The 19,387-nt window shown below is 37.4% G+C and overlaps 1 protein-coding gene across 5 annotated transcripts in view; it reads left to right on the top strand.

Annotated features, from left to right (window-relative positions):
• The first annotated feature begins 246 nt into the window (after window positions 1-246).
• The window catches only part of MED23 (mediator complex subunit 23), a 40,212-nt gene continuing 21,071 nt past the window's right edge, over window positions 247-19,387 (top strand). For 2 of the 5 annotated variants that reach the window (XM_049801431.1, XM_049801435.1), the window contains exons 1-12: window positions 247-412; window positions 3,648-3,679; window positions 3,789-3,876; window positions 4,660-4,784; window positions 4,934-5,045; window positions 5,824-5,922; window positions 6,494-6,595; window positions 7,552-7,621; window positions 9,229-9,341; window positions 10,566-10,661; window positions 11,242-11,259; window positions 17,908-18,108. In XM_049801431.1, coding sequence (XP_049657388.1) covers window positions 353-412; window positions 3,648-3,679; window positions 3,789-3,876; window positions 4,660-4,784; window positions 4,934-5,045; window positions 5,824-5,922; window positions 6,494-6,595; window positions 7,552-7,621; window positions 9,229-9,341; window positions 10,566-10,661; window positions 11,242-11,259; window positions 17,908-18,108 — 1,116 coding nt within the window. In that variant the 5' untranslated portion in view covers window positions 247-352. Of the gene's footprint in view, window positions 413-3,647; window positions 3,680-3,788; window positions 3,877-4,659; window positions 4,785-4,933; window positions 5,046-5,823; window positions 5,923-6,493; window positions 6,596-7,551; window positions 7,622-9,228; window positions 9,342-10,565; window positions 10,662-11,241; window positions 11,260-17,907; window positions 18,109-19,387 lie in introns of those variants that run through there. The other 3 variants (XM_049801432.1, XM_049801433.1, XM_049801434.1) reach the window with 3 other exon arrangements.

Below are 19,387 nucleotides of genomic sequence, written 5' to 3'. Positions count from 1 at the left end.
TCCCGCTTGCTCCCCCGCCCCCAGGAAGGGGTAGCGGGCCGTCAGTCGCGGGGAGAGGGGCAGGGGCAGGGGCAGGGGCAGGGCCCGGGCCCGGGCCCGGGCCCGCGCCCGCGGCAGGGCCCGCAGCCGCCGAGCCCCACACCGGCCAGGGAGAGGCGGGCGGCGCCGCCCGGAACGCTGCCGCCGCCGGAACTACCGGGCGGGGCGAGCAGTCCCTTTCGGGGGAGCGGGATGAGGGACGGACCTTCCGGCGGGGGAGTGGGGCGCCGCGCCGCAGTGTCCGTCTCCGTCTCCGCCTGACAGAGGGCCCGGTGGGGGCCGCCGCTCGGCCTGTGGGGCCCGGCGCGGCATCATGGCGATCCCCATGGTGCCTATGGAGACGCAGCTACAGAGCATCTTCGAGGAGGTGGTGGTGAGTCCGTCGCCGGAGCGCCGCCGCGGGGGCGGGGGGAGCGTTGTGGGCGGGCCGGCCCGGGGCCGGGGCTTGTCGGGGGCCCCGCGGCCTGCCGCGCTCCCCCGGGGAGGGGTCGGGGGAGCCGTCCTGAAGAAGATAAAAAAAGCGGAGAAAGAAGTTTTTGATTTTTCTGGCGCACTTCGTGCGTTGAACCCCCGGGGGTGTGAAACGTCGCCGTCCGCCTCGGCGGTAGTGCGTTCGTGCTGTCACCTCCACCCGGGAGGTCGGTGGAGGGGAGGTGGCTTCTCAGGGCTGAAATCCTTCCTCTGCTGAGTTTCTGTACGGAGGCTGACAGAGAGTAGGACTGGGCGCAAAACGGGGAGGCAGATTGACCGAATTATAATGTGCTGAGTTCGCTGTGGAAGCAGTTTCAGGAGACATCTCAAAGGAGACTATGAGAAGAGGAATGTCTTGAGGAGACGTTCTTCTTCAGCCAACATAACAGCGTGAGCGAATCGTGGAAGTACGCCAGCACAGTGATACCTCCAAAATGAAGCATAGTTCAGTAGGTCATTAGACTAGAATAGACTATTTCAGTTGGAAGGGACCTACAACGACCATCTAGTCCAACTGCCGGGCCACTTCAGGGCCAAAAGTTAAAACATGTTAATTAAGGGCATTGCCCGAATGCCTCTTAAACACTGACAGGCCTGGGGCATTGACCACCTCTCTGGGAAGCCTGTTCCAGTGTTTGACCACCCTCTCTGTAAAGAAATGCTTCCTAATATCCACTCGGAACCTCCCGGGGTGCAGCTGTGAACCATGCCCACGTGTCCTATCTCTGGATCCCAGGGAGAAGAGATCAGCACTCCCCTTCCACTTCCCCTCCTCAGGAAGCTGTAAAGAGCAATGAGGTCGCCCCTCAGCCTCCGTGTCTCCAAACTAGACAAACCCGGAGACCTCAGCTGCTCCTCATAGGACATTCCTTCCAGCCCTTTCACCAGCTTTGTTGCCCTCCTCTGGACACATTCAAGGACCTTCACATCCTTCTTAAATTGTGGGGCCCAGAACTTCACACAGTACTTGAGGTGAGGCCGCGCCAATGTTGAATACAGTTGGATAATCACCTCTTTTGACCAGCTGGTTATACTGTGTTTGATGCAGGATGCAGTTTGGTCCCTTGGCTGTCAGGGCACACTGCTGGCTCATATTGAGCCTACTGCTGACCAGCACCACCAGATCCCTTTCTGCAGGGCTGCTTTCTAGCCACTCCTCTCCCAGTTTATACTTGTGCCTGGCATTACTCCATGTTAGGTGCAGGATCCAACTTGTTAAATTTCATCCCATTAATCATTGCCCAGTGTTCCAATCTGGATCCCTCTGCAAGGCGTCTTGTCCGTCAAGAGAGTCAACAGCACCTCCCAGTTTGGTATCATCATCAGACTTGCTAATGGTGCATTCAACTCCTGCATCCAGGTCATTGATAAATATATTGAACAGGACTGGTCCTAGAATCGAACCCTGAGGAGCACTCCTGGTGACCGGTCACCAGCCAGATGCAGTCCCATTCACTACAACACTTTAAGCTCTGCCCTTCAGCCAGTTCTTCACCTAGCACACTGTGAACCCACTCATCCCACAGTTGGACAACTTGTCCAGAAGGATGCTGTGAGGGACAGTATCAAAAGCCTTATAGAATCCAGAAAAACTACATCCACTGCCTTCCCTTTGTCTACTAGGCAGGTGACCTTATCATAGAAGGATATGAGATTCATTAAACAGGACTTTCCCTTTTTGAACCCAAGTCATTGGGTCATTAAGTCATTGTTTTGTAGAGCACAAATGAATTAGTTTCTTGGTTGATGTAAGCACTTCATGGTCGGGAACATGGGGGTGATGATAGCTGATAAGGGCCTGAAGAGGAGCCTGACTGACGTTTCTGACAGAAAAGGCTGGTCAAATTGTCTGAACTGGAAATAATATGTAGGTCTCACAGAAAAGTGTAATTGAAAATGATGTGTGTATGATGAATTTCAGTAGAGAGAAGGTTGGGGGTGTCTTTCTGTTTTAAGTTTGCATTATAAAATGCATGATGTACTTTTCTTGGAATGATGTTAAGTTGCTCGTAGCATATTAATTGTCCATACCCAACTGATTTCTCATTTTGGCGCTGTCAATTCAGATTATGTTTTCACCTGTTTAACATTGTGATTTGACTGTGTTGTCATGTTGCCTGTTTTGAAGCAATGTTATTTGCTTAAAATTTTTATGGAACAAAATAAAAGGCCCTTACAAAATTTCATTGCATTTTTGAAGCCATAACTGAGAAAATATCAAGTTGTTACTTTCCCTGCTGCTGTTACCGACTTGGTGGACAGCAGCAAAACTTACCTAAGTTTCTGTGCAGAACAGATGAGTATCGGTTTCTCTTTTGCTTCTTGAGAAAGCTATGAGTAGCACTGACAGGCTGTATGATTCTAGGCTGTATGATTGAAAAGGATCACCAGAAAGTTTATTTTGTTACATGCTCTTATTTCTACAAAATAAAAATACATAGTGGTCAGTTACAGATCACATCTGAGTATAATATGAAATTCTTAGAGAAGGTAGAAAAAGTTGTAAGATAGTATTTTCCAGAATCTCTTTGCTGATGTATTAGAATAATGATGTAGAAACATTTCAGCAAAAGGGAGTTTAAAAAAAAAAAAAGGGTGGGGATGTTTTAGAGGAGATAAATTGGATATTCATAGATAGTCTTGCACCTAGTACAAGACCATATAATCATTCAATGGAATTTAAAAAGCAATGAATCTAAACTCAGATGAGAAAGTAACTGTATATAATCGATTTGTGTAACTGAGTGTCATGGAACATAAGTGGGACAAAAATTTAATGGGATTCAAAAATACTATTTTTTTGAAAGTATTAAAAAAGAGCTGCAATAACAGAATTGAACAATTTCTGCAACTTTGGGAAGTAAATTAATCTCTAGGTGTTTAGAAGAAAAAAACCCAAACGTAACAAAGAGCCTTCATCTGGATCTACGAGTTATGTTGTTTATATGAAAACCAAACAATCTCAACTTTGGAAGAGTCTAGCATAGCAGAAGAAATACATCTTTCTCTGATACAGTCCCATAACAGTAGGATTTACTCTTTTCTTCAGAAAAAGAGTAAAAAGAGCTTCATCCTGGTGGTGTGATACTCATAGAAAACCTTTTCACAATAGCTTACTTAGGGTTTTTCTCTTACAGAAAACAGAAGTAATTGAAGAAGCTTTTCCTGGGTAAGTGTAATGTTAGTTTATTTATGCAAGTCTTTCCATATAAATGCATTTTTCTATTTGTGCTCTTTCATTGGGTACTGCTAATAACTAATGTTCTTGTTTGCATTAGTATGTTTATGGACACTCCTGAAGATGAGAGAACCAAACTGATCAGCTGCCTGGGTGCTTTTAGGCAGTTCTGGAGCAGTCTTTCTCAGGTTAGCATTTAATTTGTTGCTTACATGTACTTTATATAGTTTTTAATATAGTGATACCTTGTCTAGTAGACAAACAGTTAAGCTATAAGGTCTGTGTCCAGTCATTCAGAATCTGCTTTCAGATACGGTGCGGTAAAGAATATAAGAAGACTTTGCAAGAAAAAAGATTAGTTTTGACATTTATAAGATTATATACTTGTTCAGCAGAGGTTGGCATGCAGTGCAAGTGAAGGTAAGCAAATGGAAGTATAACAGTAAAGAAATAAACAAAAAAAGGTGATTTGTTACAGGATTCCTGGTAGAAATCAGTAAGTAGCAAAAAAAAAAAAAAAAAGAGATAGATGTTTATGTTCAAAAATTACCTTCCAAAAGTTAGATACCTCTAGGCACTCTTCTGTAATTGGAGACCTGGTCATCTTTGTTTTCACTGAATTTTATTATAAATGTGCAAAGGGAAGAATAATACAGAACAGTTCTATTTTATTCTATTCTGTGTTAACGTAAATGTGAAAAACAAAGCTGACTATAGAAATCAGTGTTTCAGCTAGGAGGTGTTTCCAGTACTGGACAACTGGAGAACTTCTATTAGGCAACTGTACTTCTTCAAAATAAGATCAAAAGACTTGTAGGAGAAACTATATGTTGAACAACTGGACAACTTCTACCATTTATAATCTTGTTCTTGTGTTAGTTTCATTTCTTCATGGTAGGATACTATATGAATTTTACAGTTTGTTTCACTACCTGTAAATATATTCTTTCTCCCCTCTACTGCTTTTTCAGGAATCCCATGAGCAGTGTGTTCAGTGGATTGTAAGATTCATTCATAGCCAACATAGTCCTAAAAGAATTTCTTTTCTTTATGACTGTTTAGCAATGGCAGTAGAAACTGGACTTTTGCCACCCAGGTAAGCTACGTTGGAAAGAATCCATAAATAGGATACATGGAAGTTGTAATATTGGAGGGTATTCTACAATGATGTTTTAAACTAATTAATTGCTGGAGAACACGAGCTTATTATCTGTCATTCATTCTTGCATTGTCTCCTTCTGCTAGGATGGTTTGTGAATCTCTGATAAACTCTGATACACTTGAATGGGAAAGGACACAGTTGTGGGCATTAACATTTAAATTGGTCCGGAAGATTATTGGAGGTGTAGACTACAAGGTATCTTCCACCCATTCATTTCTTTGTGCTATTACACGTTATTTTCTGGCTTTGTTTTTATGATTTATGGTAGAGACATCCAGTGTTTCAAAGTCTGCTTTGATTACGAAAGAAAAAATAATTCAGTGTGACCACTTTTAATGCTTTCTCATAGTTGAGCTTTACCTTAATAGATAATTCTGTATGGACAATGTAGGTCTTCCTGCTCTTTCCTCTTTTACACAGTCATCTTTCATCCCTCTTTCAGTTACAAGCTAAATAATGCTAATGCAGTTGCCGAAGTGGCACACATGGGAAAGTAGTGCTATCAAGCATTAAGGCTGAAGTTCTGTCATCTACTCTGACCCTTGTTGCTACGTAGGAAAGAGGTCCTGAAAGCTGAGTCTTTGGCAGGGTATGCTCTAACAGAAGGAGTAGGAAACCATGCACCTCTTGCAGAGAGTCACCTCACCAGCGTTGGTGAGCGTGTTAGAGCAAAAAACACAAAATACAACAGCGTACTTTGGTCAGCCTGCACAAGCCATTGTAGGTTGGATGTCTCTGGATGCACATCAAAATTTCAACAGTTACTTTCTTGTCTGAGGTATCCTAAGTTTGAGAAGTTCCATAAGGAGTTTAATGTCATTAGCATTCACATTCTTAGGAGTATCTCTTCTGACACTTAGCATCAAACAACTAGTTTGTCTGTCAAAATATTGTCTGACCATATTGATTGTGTCATCTTTCTGCCAGAAATAAAGAATATCTGGGAATGTTAATTTTGTGTGGTTTCTTTTAGGGTGTGCGTGACCTATTGAAAGTGATCCTAGAGAAAATCTTAACAATTCCGAACACTGTGAGCTCAGCTGTTGTACAGCAGCTTTTAGCAGCAAGAGAGGTAACTATCTGAATTCTATATGCTATCACTATAGAGCAAGATAGGCCTCATTCTTTTGTTATTAGTGAGTTTCTAGTAGCTGGGATGGCTCTCTTTGACAGTTGGTACAGTTCAACAGCAAAGACTACTCTTTGTGCTCTAATCCTTTACTGTGATTGCATTTTACACAGTATACAAAGAGCTTTTGGGGATAGTGCTTATTGTAGATAAGCACTAAAATCTCTAACAGGAGAGTCAGGCCCAATGTTTGACTTGCCTAAGGTAAGATGTGTGAGATATAATATTGAGATTAATTTTTTTTTTTTTTTTTGTTAGTGAATAAAAATAATAATTGTTTTCAGTACTTTGGAGGCAGACATAGAGGCATAGTTTTACTTAGGCTTAAACAGTCAAGTTAGACTTGTACAATTAAAAACGGGTTTTAAACTAATATAGTAGTATCAGAATACAACTTCAGAAAAAGTATTTTAATTATGTCTATTTTCATGGGCTGCCTCAGACTAGCAGACAGACTACACCTTTGTTTACCTTATCCAAAGTCTTTTACATTGATGTATTTTTTTATTTATAGGTGGTAGCCTACATTTTGGAAAGAAATGCATGTTTGTTACCTGCCTACTTTGCAGTTACAGAAATCAGAAAACTATATCCTGAAGGAAAACTTCCCCATTGGGTAATGATATGATATCAAATCATGTAATCTGGAGTTTTGTTCCACACAAAATTATTTTTATTTTTCAAAAACAAAGTTTAAATGAAGATTTAAAATCTTCTATTCAATAGTAAGCTCTGTGTTTAGGCATGTAAATTAAGATACAGGTTTGATGTGATTGCAGCAGCAGCTCCCTGCGTTTTTGCATGAAATAGATGACGTAGTTTGACCTGTGGCCTGATGTTTGAAACTCTTGAAGCACTGAATGGATTTTGTTGAATACATTTGGAAATGCAGGTCATGCTTACCTACCAGTTTGTGCTTTCTCTGTGGCTTCAAAATAAGAAAAATCACTTTAAGTAGCTGACCAGTGTTTTCTTTCTGTTTAAATTCAGTTATGCAAATATATTTGGGGCTCTGGTGCAATGATAATGGTCACTGTTTCCAGTAAGAATGTAATGTTGATGCAGTTTTTAATTTTGTATTCTGTTAAAATAACTAGGTGTCAGGAAAAGGATAAAATCCTGACTCCCTTGAATTAATGGGAAAACTGTTCCTGACTTCTTTCGAGCCAAGATTTAATCCAGAGTGTACTAATCTAGGTCTTTTGTCTTTGAGGAATTGTTATTCAGAGGCAAACAGATTTGTTATGAACAGGAATTCTAAAGCTTGTCTTAAATCATCTGTTACTAAGTGGTGTGCACTGAAATAATATAGCATGCCTAGGAGTAAGAGTTACTATGTAACTCTTATTTGAGTGCAAATGCCCTTTCTTTATAAGGTCACATTTTTCCTTTTGTGGTTTTAGGTTCTCAATAATTTTTCCTACTCGCTGAAATGTGTATGAAGCTAGTTATTTTAGTAGATTCCTGTATATTTTATTAAAATGTATAAATTATTTTTAAGTCTTAACTATTCCTTATCAGTATGTGGAACTTAAACCCTTAACTTATTTTTTTTCTCCTCTTCTCACCCAGTTACTAGGTAACTTAGTATCAGATTTTGTGGATACCTTCAGACCTACAGCAAGAATAAATTCTATTTGTGGTAAGAGAACGACTTCATGAGTGACTTCAAAATAAATTAATTTATTTTGAACTGTTTTGTTTCTTATAACCTTTTGGGGCATACATTCATCTAAGCAAAATGATTCAGAACTTATGTTTTATGTAGTATCTTTCCTCTTGTCAGCTTGTTCTTAGACTTGCTTCTCTTCAGTTTTTGCTTTGAAGGGGAAAATTCATATTGATGAGATCAAAATAATTTTTTGCTACAAGCTGGGAGTGGAAGTGTACTACTTGTTACGTGGCCATGTAGTTTCTAACTACAGTAGACATTTAGAAAATCATAGGTTTTCTATGCTCAAGGATTTTGAGTTAATACAGATCCACTGGTCTGTTAGTCATGGAGTGTTTTTTGGCTTCAATTTCCATTGGAGTTTTGTAGGTGCTCAGCCATATCCCAGTTGTTGCAGACTTCTGTGTGAACATTTCCTAGCTTAGATGAGCACTGGCTGTCCCTTTCTGTGAGAGAAAAACTCACCTTCGTTTATTGCTAGAAATATGAAGATTAAAATTTGGCTGTTTTAATTGTGATGTCTGTTGCATTTTTCTTCAGAAAGACAAAATGTCTTCTGTTTGCTTTGAGAATTAAGTAGCTTAATAACAGCTGCATTATTTCTTAGGTTTGAGCAAGGTTTATTGCAACTGAGCTTCTTCAGTGCAAAGATTAAGAATGTAACTTCATCTGTAACGCTCCAAAGCATTTTGTGTTTCAGAATTGTGTAGTTATTCTATTGAAAGTGTGGTATAGCTTTTATGCATGTAACTCAGAGGGATCACACACAAGTTTTTACAAGTCTTGTATGTGTAAATGACATATAGATATGGTTGAAGGGAAAAAAGAAATACTTATTTACTTCCTATTTTATCTGATAGCAGTATGGCCAATCTGGACAATAGAAGTCATGGAATTTGAACCGACAGTGAGATCTAGGTCAAAGTTGAAGCACCTAAATTTACATGCTGGTATACAGGTGCGCTAGGGGCTCAGTTCAGAAGCCCATTTTTAAGCAACTGAAATAAATCCCAAGCATCTAATCTACACTGACTAACAGGTGTAAATTTACCTTACAAAAAACTCTATGTGTGATCAGCTGAATCACATTGGCCTACACTGACTGTAATTGGAGTACAGATGCTTGTAATTGACTAGTTTACTGAACAGAAGGCTGTCCACAGTTTGTCTTACAGGGTGAATGAAGGAAAATCAAGACTAGATTATATACTTAGATTAGTAATACCATTTTCTCTGTGGAAAGGGTCAGCGTACCAACATTAAATCCCTAGGTTAAGCAATGGCAATGGAACAGTCTTTTGGTAACCTAAAAGGGCACTTTTAGATTAATATTTGCAAATATTTTTATTTGTGGGGTACCTAATCAGAATAAATGGGGATTTTACTCCTTAAGATATTTTAGTAGTTGAAAATTAGTTAGAAAAATAAAATCAGGCTGAAGCAATCCTATGGTAAAAAGCTTTAAACGGTGGAAATTTAAAGAGAGTATAAATGTGACTGAGGCCAGTTTTTGCATCAGAATGATTAAACAGTAGGCCAGTTTCGCTGTTTTAGAATTTATGTTTCATTGCATGTAGGTCGCTGTAGTCTTCTTCCTGTGGTAAATAACTCAGGTGCCATGTGTAACTCATGGAAGCTGGATCCTACAACCCTTCGTTTTCCTTTGAAAGGTCTCTTACCATATGATAAGGTATGCCTTATTAAGTTTCTTAAACATGTTATATTCAATATATACAAAGTTTTTATATCATTGGTGGAAAAAAATAATTTCAACTGTGAATGTTTGATTGTTCCCACTAGGTTAACATAGAAGACGTAGATATTTTCACCATGTTATATATTTCAGTGATTTCAAGCTATATGCCGAGAACCTTTAAAGCAGTGTGTGGTATAACTGCTGCCCAGGATGCAGAAGAATGTGAGATGTTTAATGTGCGTTGTGGGTGTGTGCCTGTGAGAGCAAGTGAGAGCAGAGAGTTGATGGAAAACTAGTTTAGCAGTGCAGAGATGAAAGAGAATGGGAAGGTAGTTTCTTCTTTTCTGTGCTTTTTGTTATTCCATAGGATAGATAATTTTACAATTCAAGCTTAAATATAGTTTATTTAAACTTAAAACCGAGTGTGAAATAGTGGTGTACTGAAAGAATTTATAAACTGTAAAGGATCAGGACAAAAATCCAGGTTGTCCGGCATCCCATTCCCCATATCCTAGGTGTCTAAGGAAGGATATAAAGATAATATATCTAATGACATGTATGGTGTTCATACTTTACATCCATTATCATTTGGGGTATTTCCTGAGACAGATTTGTTTTCTGTATGTTTAGTAAACCTGCCTCTTCCAAATACCTGTTCAGTCTCCTCTTGCACCTGTGTAAGCTTTCAGCATCCTCAACATCCCTTTGTCAAGGAGTTCCACTTTTCAACTTCATATTGCATGAGTAATTGGCTCCTCTTGTTTGTTTTGAACCTTGCTTCAGATAATATTTTTCTTTAAAGTGGTTCAGCTATCGGAAGATACAGTGAGCAGTTGTTCCATATCTGCTTTCTTCATGCTACTTATGATTTTTATGCATCCTGGTCATGTGGTTCCTCAGTTGACTTACCTGGCTTCCTTTAAGTTCTTGACAGTCTTTCAGTATTTCAAGGCTGTTTCAAAAAGTGTGCCATCCTTTTATTGGATGAAGAATGTTCTTCTACTTGTTCCCCATAAAATCTATCACTGCTTAAGAGTCGTGATTATTTCCTCCTTTCTTTTGGGTATCAGAGAGCAAACAGATTTGCCAGATAATACATATCTGCATAAACTAAACTTTCCTTCTTACATTGTTTAACTCAGTTAAATGTAAACTCAATATTAAACATCATCTTGAGGCAATACATGTTTGTGTGTGATTGCTTTTCTTTTTTTCAAGGATCTGTTTGAGCCACAGACTGCTTTGTTGAGATATGTGCTGGAACAACCGTATTCAAGGGATATGGTCTGCAATATGCTAGGTCTGAATAAGCAGGTACTGTACTATGCTGTAACACGTGATTTAATTCTGCATAGAATCTGCACTATTCTTTTTCTCTTTTCTTTGCTATAGCTAACTAAGCAAAACAGTTTAGGTCCAGAGAGTGATTTTTATTTCTTTTTTTTTTTTTTTCTTATGAGATCATATTAGGTTAATTGGACACTGTTGCTCCTATCATTTGTATATTGCTTTACGAATGTTAAATTGAAAAGTAGAGATTTAAAATATGATTTTTTTTTTTGCATTGCTTTTTTTTCCTATAAGGCCAGCCTCAAGTACACCTTTGACAGACAGTAGGAGACTGCTAGCTCAAACAATAAAAATGTTTTTTTTTTTCATTAGTTATTAAAGCATTGTTGTACTCTGTTATATTGGCATGTTACAGTACTAGAATAGCGAAAAGCTGGGTTTTGTTTTGTTACATTTTTTTCTTTTTATACCTTAGAATGGGAGGGCTTAGTCTGACTTGGGGATCCTTGAGGCTGGTCTCATAGTCACTGTTTTGTCTTTTCTTTTTTTCTTCCTTTATTTTTGTTCTGTCCTGTCTTGTCCTGCCCATCCTCCAATGCTCTAGACCTTGAACATTGCTCAGGTATGTTCACAACCTTACTGTTGTATTGTGACTAACGATACGCTGGCCGCTTTGTAGCCACTGATTCCAGTTAGAGAATACATGTACAGTCAGGGCTTGAAATTGGCAGGACCATTAGTTGAGGGCAAATTTTCACTACAAATCTCTAGAGACATGAGAGATGTAGCATAAAGCTGACAGTCAGTGGTCCTTTGGTCCTAAAATTTTCATTGGAATGGACCGCTACCATTTCCATTACCAGTTATAAGAACTTTTACTTTGTCTGCTGGAATTTTCAGATGAGGAGAGATTCTTAGTTCAAAATTTCTTTCCTTATGCAGGTGGAAAAACATCCGCTGCACTTGATTGTAAAATTATAAAGCTGTAAATAAATCTGTGTTTAAAAAAAAAAAAAGCTTTACTAGTGGAATATTCTTATCATTAGGAAGTCTCTGTAACAAGCTTCCCAACAGACAATTATAATATTCTCCAAGCTAGGTGAAAGAAAGGTAGTGCAGAATACCATGTGAAAAGTAGTTCCTTAAAATTTGACTACTTGATTAAATAAATAAATAAACACCTGAGCAAATCAACCAAGTGGACTTCTGCTTGAAATTTGAAGTTATGGGTATTATATTTACAGTTGATCCCTTGTTACAATAATCAATTCCACACCTACTTTAAAAACCATTGTTTAAGATTTATAAAATAGCGTTGCTGTTTGCAATACTATAGTGAAGGTTGTGTCAGTGTTTCCATTTAAGAAACTTTTTTTAGATTTGTAACTTGACTATAAAATTTACATGATCCTGAAACCTTGTGTATATTTCCCATTGTAAGTGAAATACACCAGTGCTCTTTCTGGATTTGGACAATGTTTTTGAATGCGCAGATTCCTACATCTTGGCAAACAGTACTCTGTGTTATATATGACAATCTTCTGTATCGGAGACTTGAAGCAGCTGAAATGTTAAACCTTGGAAATGAGCTGCTAGGTTTAGTGTTGAAATGAGTAGTATTTGTATTCTGTGTCTATATCTGTGTCTACATTCAGTTAATAAATCAAACTATTCCTCTGTGCATCTTGTAGCTGGTAAATAATACAAGATCTAGACAAAAAACCCATACTGAACCCATTTTATTCTTCTAACTATGGATAGTCTTGCCTTCAGTTCAAAAACCATTGAAGTTAAAATGCTGGTTTTAACTCCTACTTTACTGTCCTCTAAAAGTAATCAAAGAAAATTTAAATGAAGTAATGAAATATACTGAACTATACTCCTTAAAATTTGTTCACTAGTATAGGAATTCCTACACAAAGTTTCAACCTGGCGTGAATTTTTATGGCCAAGGAACAAACTTGAAGAAGGTAGCTTATAAAGGAAATGCTGACAGAACATGAACTATAGCTGTGCTACTAATATTACACCAGCATAAAGATGTTTGGGCTATTGAAAATTTGTGAGTTAAAATTACAAATATAGAGTAGGCTGGTGTAGTGGTGTAGAACAGGAAATAACGTTCCATTTAAACATGAATATGCTGTTGTTTAAAACTGTGGAAAACATTAAAATTTTACTCACTTTTAGGTACAAATTAACTTCATGTTATAGCTGAAATTCTTAATGTAGCCACCTGACAAAAAATAGTAGCATGCTTTTCAGAAGTTGTATAACTATATCGATGCTTTCAGTAAAATGGCTGATAATTTTGTATTTTATTATTAGAAATGAACTAACCTGCAGAAATGAATGGTCAATATAATAGAAGACACTTAGAAATGCAAATAGTGCCAGGTTTGTTTCAAAATAAATACAGAAACACCTCAAAGCAATGATCATTATTTATTTATGATCATTAATTATTTATGTGAAGCTGCTTGTATGCCCTGTCAACTATTTACACAGATCCAGTTGCAGGATTGGAGCCTTCATTTGAATCTTTTGGCATCACAAACTAGGTATGGTTCAGCCAAATTTGTCCTAGTTCTCAAATATTCTTGAAGATGAACAATGAAATTTTCTGGTTCAGTCTTAACTAAGCAGATCTATATTAGAAAACTGTTCACTCAAGCCATCTCTGAGTTGTGTAAAAAAAGTACAAAACCAGCAGTCCTGTTAACCTTGCAGAGAGAAAAATGAAGGTAAAATTTGATATGTTTATAGACTCATATGTTCCTTTCAGGATTCTAAGTTTTGCTCTGGATTTTGTTGTAGGATGAGGTTTTCTAATACCTTTATCAAGTATATTGCTTGAAGTCCAAATGTAATAATATGGACTTCAAAATGTTCCTTCTGTTGGAATTTGGGGATTTTTATTTTTTGCTACTGTGTATTTCTGTGTGGGTCAGTACCTTCTCTTGTATACCTCTTTGAACTGGTCTATAGGAAGTAGAGATTTAAATTGTACTTTATCATGTGTGTTATCATGGTTTATGGTTGGACTTAATGACCTTAAAGGTCTTTTCCAACCTAAATGATTCTATGATTCTATGTCAGTTTATATTCTGCTGTTAGCTGGGGTGATGCTCCCCATACTTAATCATCTTTTAAATAATTAGTTGAGGTATGTAACAATCCATTTTTTGGAAAATGATTAACAGTTCAAAGTGTCCTAATACACTGATGCCAAATTAAGATTCAGTTTAGGGATCCTACAGTTGGTCCTTAAAATCGAACTTTAGTAATGTCTTAAGGACATTAAGTCACTTTGAATGTTTCGGTTTATATCTTTACCTTCACTGTATGTACAGACTTGCATGAAGAATAAAATGCCATTTTTTGCTTGCATAATTGCAGTCAGGATTGTATTACAGTCCTCTAAACCACAAAAAATTTTGTTATTTTGTTAAGCTTTGATTTCTCTGGGTTGGGGAATATTTGAAAGAGGAGGTAATTTTCAGGTGTCTTGTTTCTGTAATGTTATACAAACTTTTAATTAGCAGCTGTTGTATTAATGATTTTGCTCTTCAAATAGTATATTTTACTGGTCACCTTTTAAACCAGCTGTGGTGATTTACAGCTTTGAGTAGGAAATTATCTATGCCATTCTCTGTGCAGGTGAATGTGTAGTTACTCTCTCCTAGCTACAAACAAGATAGTTTGCTTTGGGAAGATGTTGTTTATTTCATGTCTGTCCATGCATTCTGTAAGCAGAATCATCAAGTGAAAGGAATGACATAATGCAATATTAAAAAAATTTATTTTTAAAATATTGTAGGTTGATGCTGGGAACTTCCTATCCAATGTTACTGGTGTGAACGTGACAAAGTAATTAAATCAAGGGGTGTGCTTATTTTTTATATATTTCTGATTGTAAGAGTGTGTGTTGAGAACACTTGAGTTCAATTTCTGTGTTGAAACTTACTCAATTTTTTAATGAGGAAAATGAGAATGCCCACCAAACCTAGCAGAAACAAAATCAGATGTAATATAAACAACAAGCTTTAAGGTTTATGTCTTGATAGCATACAGTTTTGGAAAATAAAAGTGAGAGGGAGGCTATAGTTCTGTCTTGTATTAACTACTTCAGGCATTTAACTTATGCATTTTGAATTGGACTTCTGGAGACACTACTCTTGCAGGGATCTTGGGCTCTGCGGTTTGGTCTTCTGAATCCATTTATTAAGTGTAGACATTTATTAAATATTTTTGAGCCAAATGTTGTTTGCTTAAAATATTCAAGAACTATAATAGCTTGCAGCTAGCCTTACTGACTTCTTAAAATACTTTTCTTTTAGGGAACACTTTTAACACTACTCCCCCCCCCCCTCCCCCCCCCCCCCCAAAAAAAAAACCAACCCCACACCCCACCCCAGTCAACTGAAAAAAACCCAAATGAAACCCAAACCCAACTGAGGCTTTGATCCACTTAAAAAAGTACCACTAGTCCATCAGAGGGCTGGTCTCAAGAAATTCTAGTCTCAAGTTGTCATGGTAGTGCTTCCCCCGCGCCCCCCCCCCCCCCCCCCAGTATTTCTTTATGGTGTAATAATGTTTTCAATGAGATTATGTATTTGTCAGATCTTTAAATATTATTTTCAGGGCAAAATGGAGAATACATATTTATATAACCAGATTACAAAAATTTGAATAATATTCTCTTTAGGAAAAAAGCATGGTGGTTTTGAATGCTATATTTTTTTATATATAATCCAAAACAGTGTTTGGGGTTTTTTTGTTGTTTGTTTTTGTTTTCTTGAAGCCATACCAAAACATGAATTCCTGCTTACTTGTGAGGGGAATCAGCTCTCACCTATATTTTTATTCATCTCAGTATATACTGAGATGTTCTTTCAGTTATGAGCAATTAATAAAACAAGGCCCCAATCCTGCAAATTCTTATGCAGCATAGTATTTTAGTTCTGAGTGCTCCAAAACTATAGATACCAAATCTGTGCAAAAATGTATGTTCACTGAAAATACAGAAAAAAATGCCAGAAAATTAAATTAATGAAGATTGAATGTGAAGTACTGCTATATTTCTTACTGAAAACTTTCTTAAAGCAATAAAAGCGTGATTTTCAGAATAAAAGAGTGAATTTATTTTTTTAATATCCTGGCTCCTAAACTTTTCCCAATCTTAGAATTATTCAGAATAGTGAAAATTCCTACTGGAAATTCTGGCTTTCTTTTTAACAGTAATATTTTCTTGTTGTATTCTTTGAATAACTTTATTCTAAATTAATATAGCCTAACGTGATTAGGCTTTTGGACATTAACCCAGTGCTTAGCAAACTATTAAATTTCAAGCCCTGTACATAGTAGTTTTGCATGCTGGATTATAAATTAGTCTGTAGTGTTGTCTGTTGCACCCTGCTCTGCTTCATAATTAGTTGCTTTGGGAGGGGGAAAAAAAAAAAAACGAACCACAAAAAACCCAAAGTATTCTCAACTGGTGGTGTTAATACTGCTCTCTGTAAACCTGTAATGTGGTTGATCCGTGATAATGGCATTGCGTACTGGAAGAGAAGGTGAAACTGTAATCGATGCTTTCTGTTTTAGTTAGAGGATTGTGTTAAGCATGCTTCAGGAAAGCACAGCTGGAATTGTAGCTTTCTGCAGTTTTGAGCTGGCGAAGAGCATGTAACAGGGGATGCTGTTCACTATATTTTGTCAACTTTTCCTATTCTTGCATTTTATTTTTAATTGAAGAGAATCTCTTTTTTTCATGGCAAAAGACTACCATCGATGAAGGTAGAGCAAGCATCTCCTTTCAGCATCTCTCTTTCCTTTTATATTTCTTTCTTTATTACTTAAAAGGGTTTTTTTAGGCTGCCTGGCTAGTAAGTCAAAGAACTCATCTAAGGCATCCCTAAAATGTTTTATGAGTATTTGGGTGATCTTTTAAAACTTTTTTATGTATACCTTTTTGCCTCTAGAAAGGGATGCTGCATTTTCATGATTAGTGTTTGAGCAGCTCAGTTCCTTTTCTTTTGTGCCATTAAAGTAATAAAGTTTTCTTTAAGGCTGCATTATGTTACAGGCACCTGGTGTAAAAAAAAAAAAAAGAAAAGAAAAAAAAGTTACCATTCTTGCATAGAGATTGTAATGAAACAGAGGTTAGATTATTTCCGAAGTGCTAGCACTGTCTGAAATAAGTTACGTGCCACACAGCTTTTTGTTCTTAGTAATAGTACTTTGTGTGAGTCTAACTATACAAGTGCAGGGTAATAAAAGATTATTGCACTGAAGAACTTGTGATATGTGACATTATACTTGATGGTCTTAAACTGAAGATTTATAGTCCGAGTTCCCAATCGCTGGTATCGGGCCTGCTTTACATACATCTGTACTAACATACGTATCTTGAATATATAATGCATTCCTTACTTGATCATTAAAAGTCATCAGGGAAGGTGTGTATTTTAAATTATTTTTGTGTTTGCATAGCTCACTGTGGAGACTGTGGCATTCTAAATCTAACATCTAAAGAGCTCATCACTATAATATGGAATTTCTGTTCTATTCACAGTATGTAAAATATACCACTTCTATTAGATTAATTTTCAACTCTCTTTGGTCTTGTCTTGTACTAGGTGGTGCTGTGTCAGTAGAACAGCACCTATTTATACAGGTATTAACCAGATGTTAGTTCTGTTGCTAGTTGTAGGTGAGCCTAAAATGAGAGTGAAAAAGAGAATAGTCATTAAAGACCTATACTGTGTATTGAGATGTTTCCTCTGGGTTTGGTGGTATAATTGAAATATCTTTTTCTTTATGGTGATCCCTACTTTTGAAATGGACTTAAAGGAGAAAAGAAGGAAGAAAGAAAAAGCAAACAACAAAAAAACCCAAAACAAACAAAAGAACACTCACCAGAGCGTTAAAAGAATGGACTGTGTTTCCCATGAATGCAAGATCAGAGAAATAACATTCTGTGTGAATTTATTAAAAAACATAAACAAAACCCCCAGATGTTATTTGTGCATTGATGATCTGTGTTTTAGAACTGAGTAGGGAATTATGTAATGTGTGATAAAATGTAAAAATCATTGTGACCTGTAACATAGTGCAGCTTTAATACACTGGCTTATCCTTAACTTAAGTTCAGACTTCATTTCATGCTTCCCAGCCTTCTGTCAAAATACTGTATTGTAACTGCAACTGTACAAGTTCTGAAGTTAATGGCAAGGCTTTTGGAATACTGTATCTGATCTCTGCCTTACAGCACAAGCAGCGCTGCCCTGTGCTGGAGGACCAGCTGGTGGATCTGGTGGTGTATGCCATGGAACGGTCTGAGACTGAAGAGAAGTTTGATGATGGTGGAACCAGTCAGCTTCTGTGGCAGCATCTCTCCAGCCAGCTCATTTTCTTTGTGCTCTTTCAGTTTGCAAGTTTTCCTCATATGGTCCTGTCACTCCATCAAAAGGTAAATTGTTTGTATCGCTCCCACACGGTAAGAGAGATTTTAAAACCAAAACAAGTTGAAAAGAAAAAAAGGTCACTCACCCCTGCAAGAAATACCTTCTGTGTGAGAATTAGATTTTTGATTTTTGTGCTCTGTAGAAGTCAGTCAAATTCTCAAGTTACATTGCTGTGAGCTAGGTCTGTTTCTAGTGTATTCAGTTAGGATTTTGCATTATATTTGGATGCAAAATGTGCTAGTAACTAGAATAAGGAGATAAACTGGCATAATTCAGAAGATCCAAGTACTGTTCTGTTGCATCCAATTTAGTTCCTAATAATAATTCCATTAAAACTGGTATACTTTCTAGTATTTACCCTTTTCTCTGGTGCTCAATGCCTCTCTGAATTCTAAGGGTGATGGTGCCAGTCCTCCATAAGAAAGGAGAGGACGGGTTCCAGTAAGTCAGCAACATCCTGAGCTCTTTGCCAAGAGAAAGTATGGTGTCAATGGTAGGAAAGGGGTGTTCTTTCTCCTCACTATAGGTTGTGGCTATTTAGATACAGTTTCTAACATGCACTACGCATTGCTCCATCTTCATTTATCCACAGTTCCATGTTACATCAAAATTTACTATGTATGTTGTGTTTTACTTGTGATGGATTCTAGTTCTCTGTTCTCTTTGATATCCCTGAAATTAGTTTTACCAGGGTTGCATTCCTTTAATTACTGTTAATGAACCATTGAAACAATAGGCATTATACAACAGATTGCACAAATCTAACCTAAAACTAAAGCAAGCTAGCAAAGAGTAGACATTAAGAGTAGAGTACTGGTTATTAGAGAATTGCTTTTACAGATAAATAAGTTAAATAATAAAAAAAACAAATCCAGATGGGTCCAGATGAAGCAATCACAAGTTGTTCTGGTTCAGAGACTTTCTTTATAGATAGAGTTAATATAAAACCTGTGGCCTGCTGCTAGCAATGGCGATCCTGTACTTGGCTACAGGGCTACAAGGTGACAATTTAAGTACAGTATTTAAGAGTTCCTAATTTTTCAAAACAGTGATCCTCAAGACCTAAACACATTTTAAATCTTACCATTAATTATTGTGGGCCTCCTAGAGTCTGTTTCTGTGTTACAACTAATGTAGCTGTTTGCCGTCTTTCTGAAAGCATGATGTACATTTGTGCCTAAGTCCTGCTATAAAACTAGTAATCTCTGCTGTAACTGTTTTAGTCTTCCCTTCTACTTTTATAGGAATCTTTGCAGTGATTTTTCTTCTGCATGCAGTATTTGT

This window comes from Accipiter gentilis, chromosome 5, assembly GCF_929443795.1.
Source record: "Accipiter gentilis chromosome 5, bAccGen1.1, whole genome shotgun sequence".
Taxonomy (NCBI): domain Eukaryota; kingdom Metazoa; phylum Chordata; class Aves; order Accipitriformes; family Accipitridae; genus Astur; species Astur gentilis.
The sequence above is the reverse complement of the archived record's forward strand: the minus strand, read 5'-3'. Positions and strand labels throughout refer to the sequence as shown.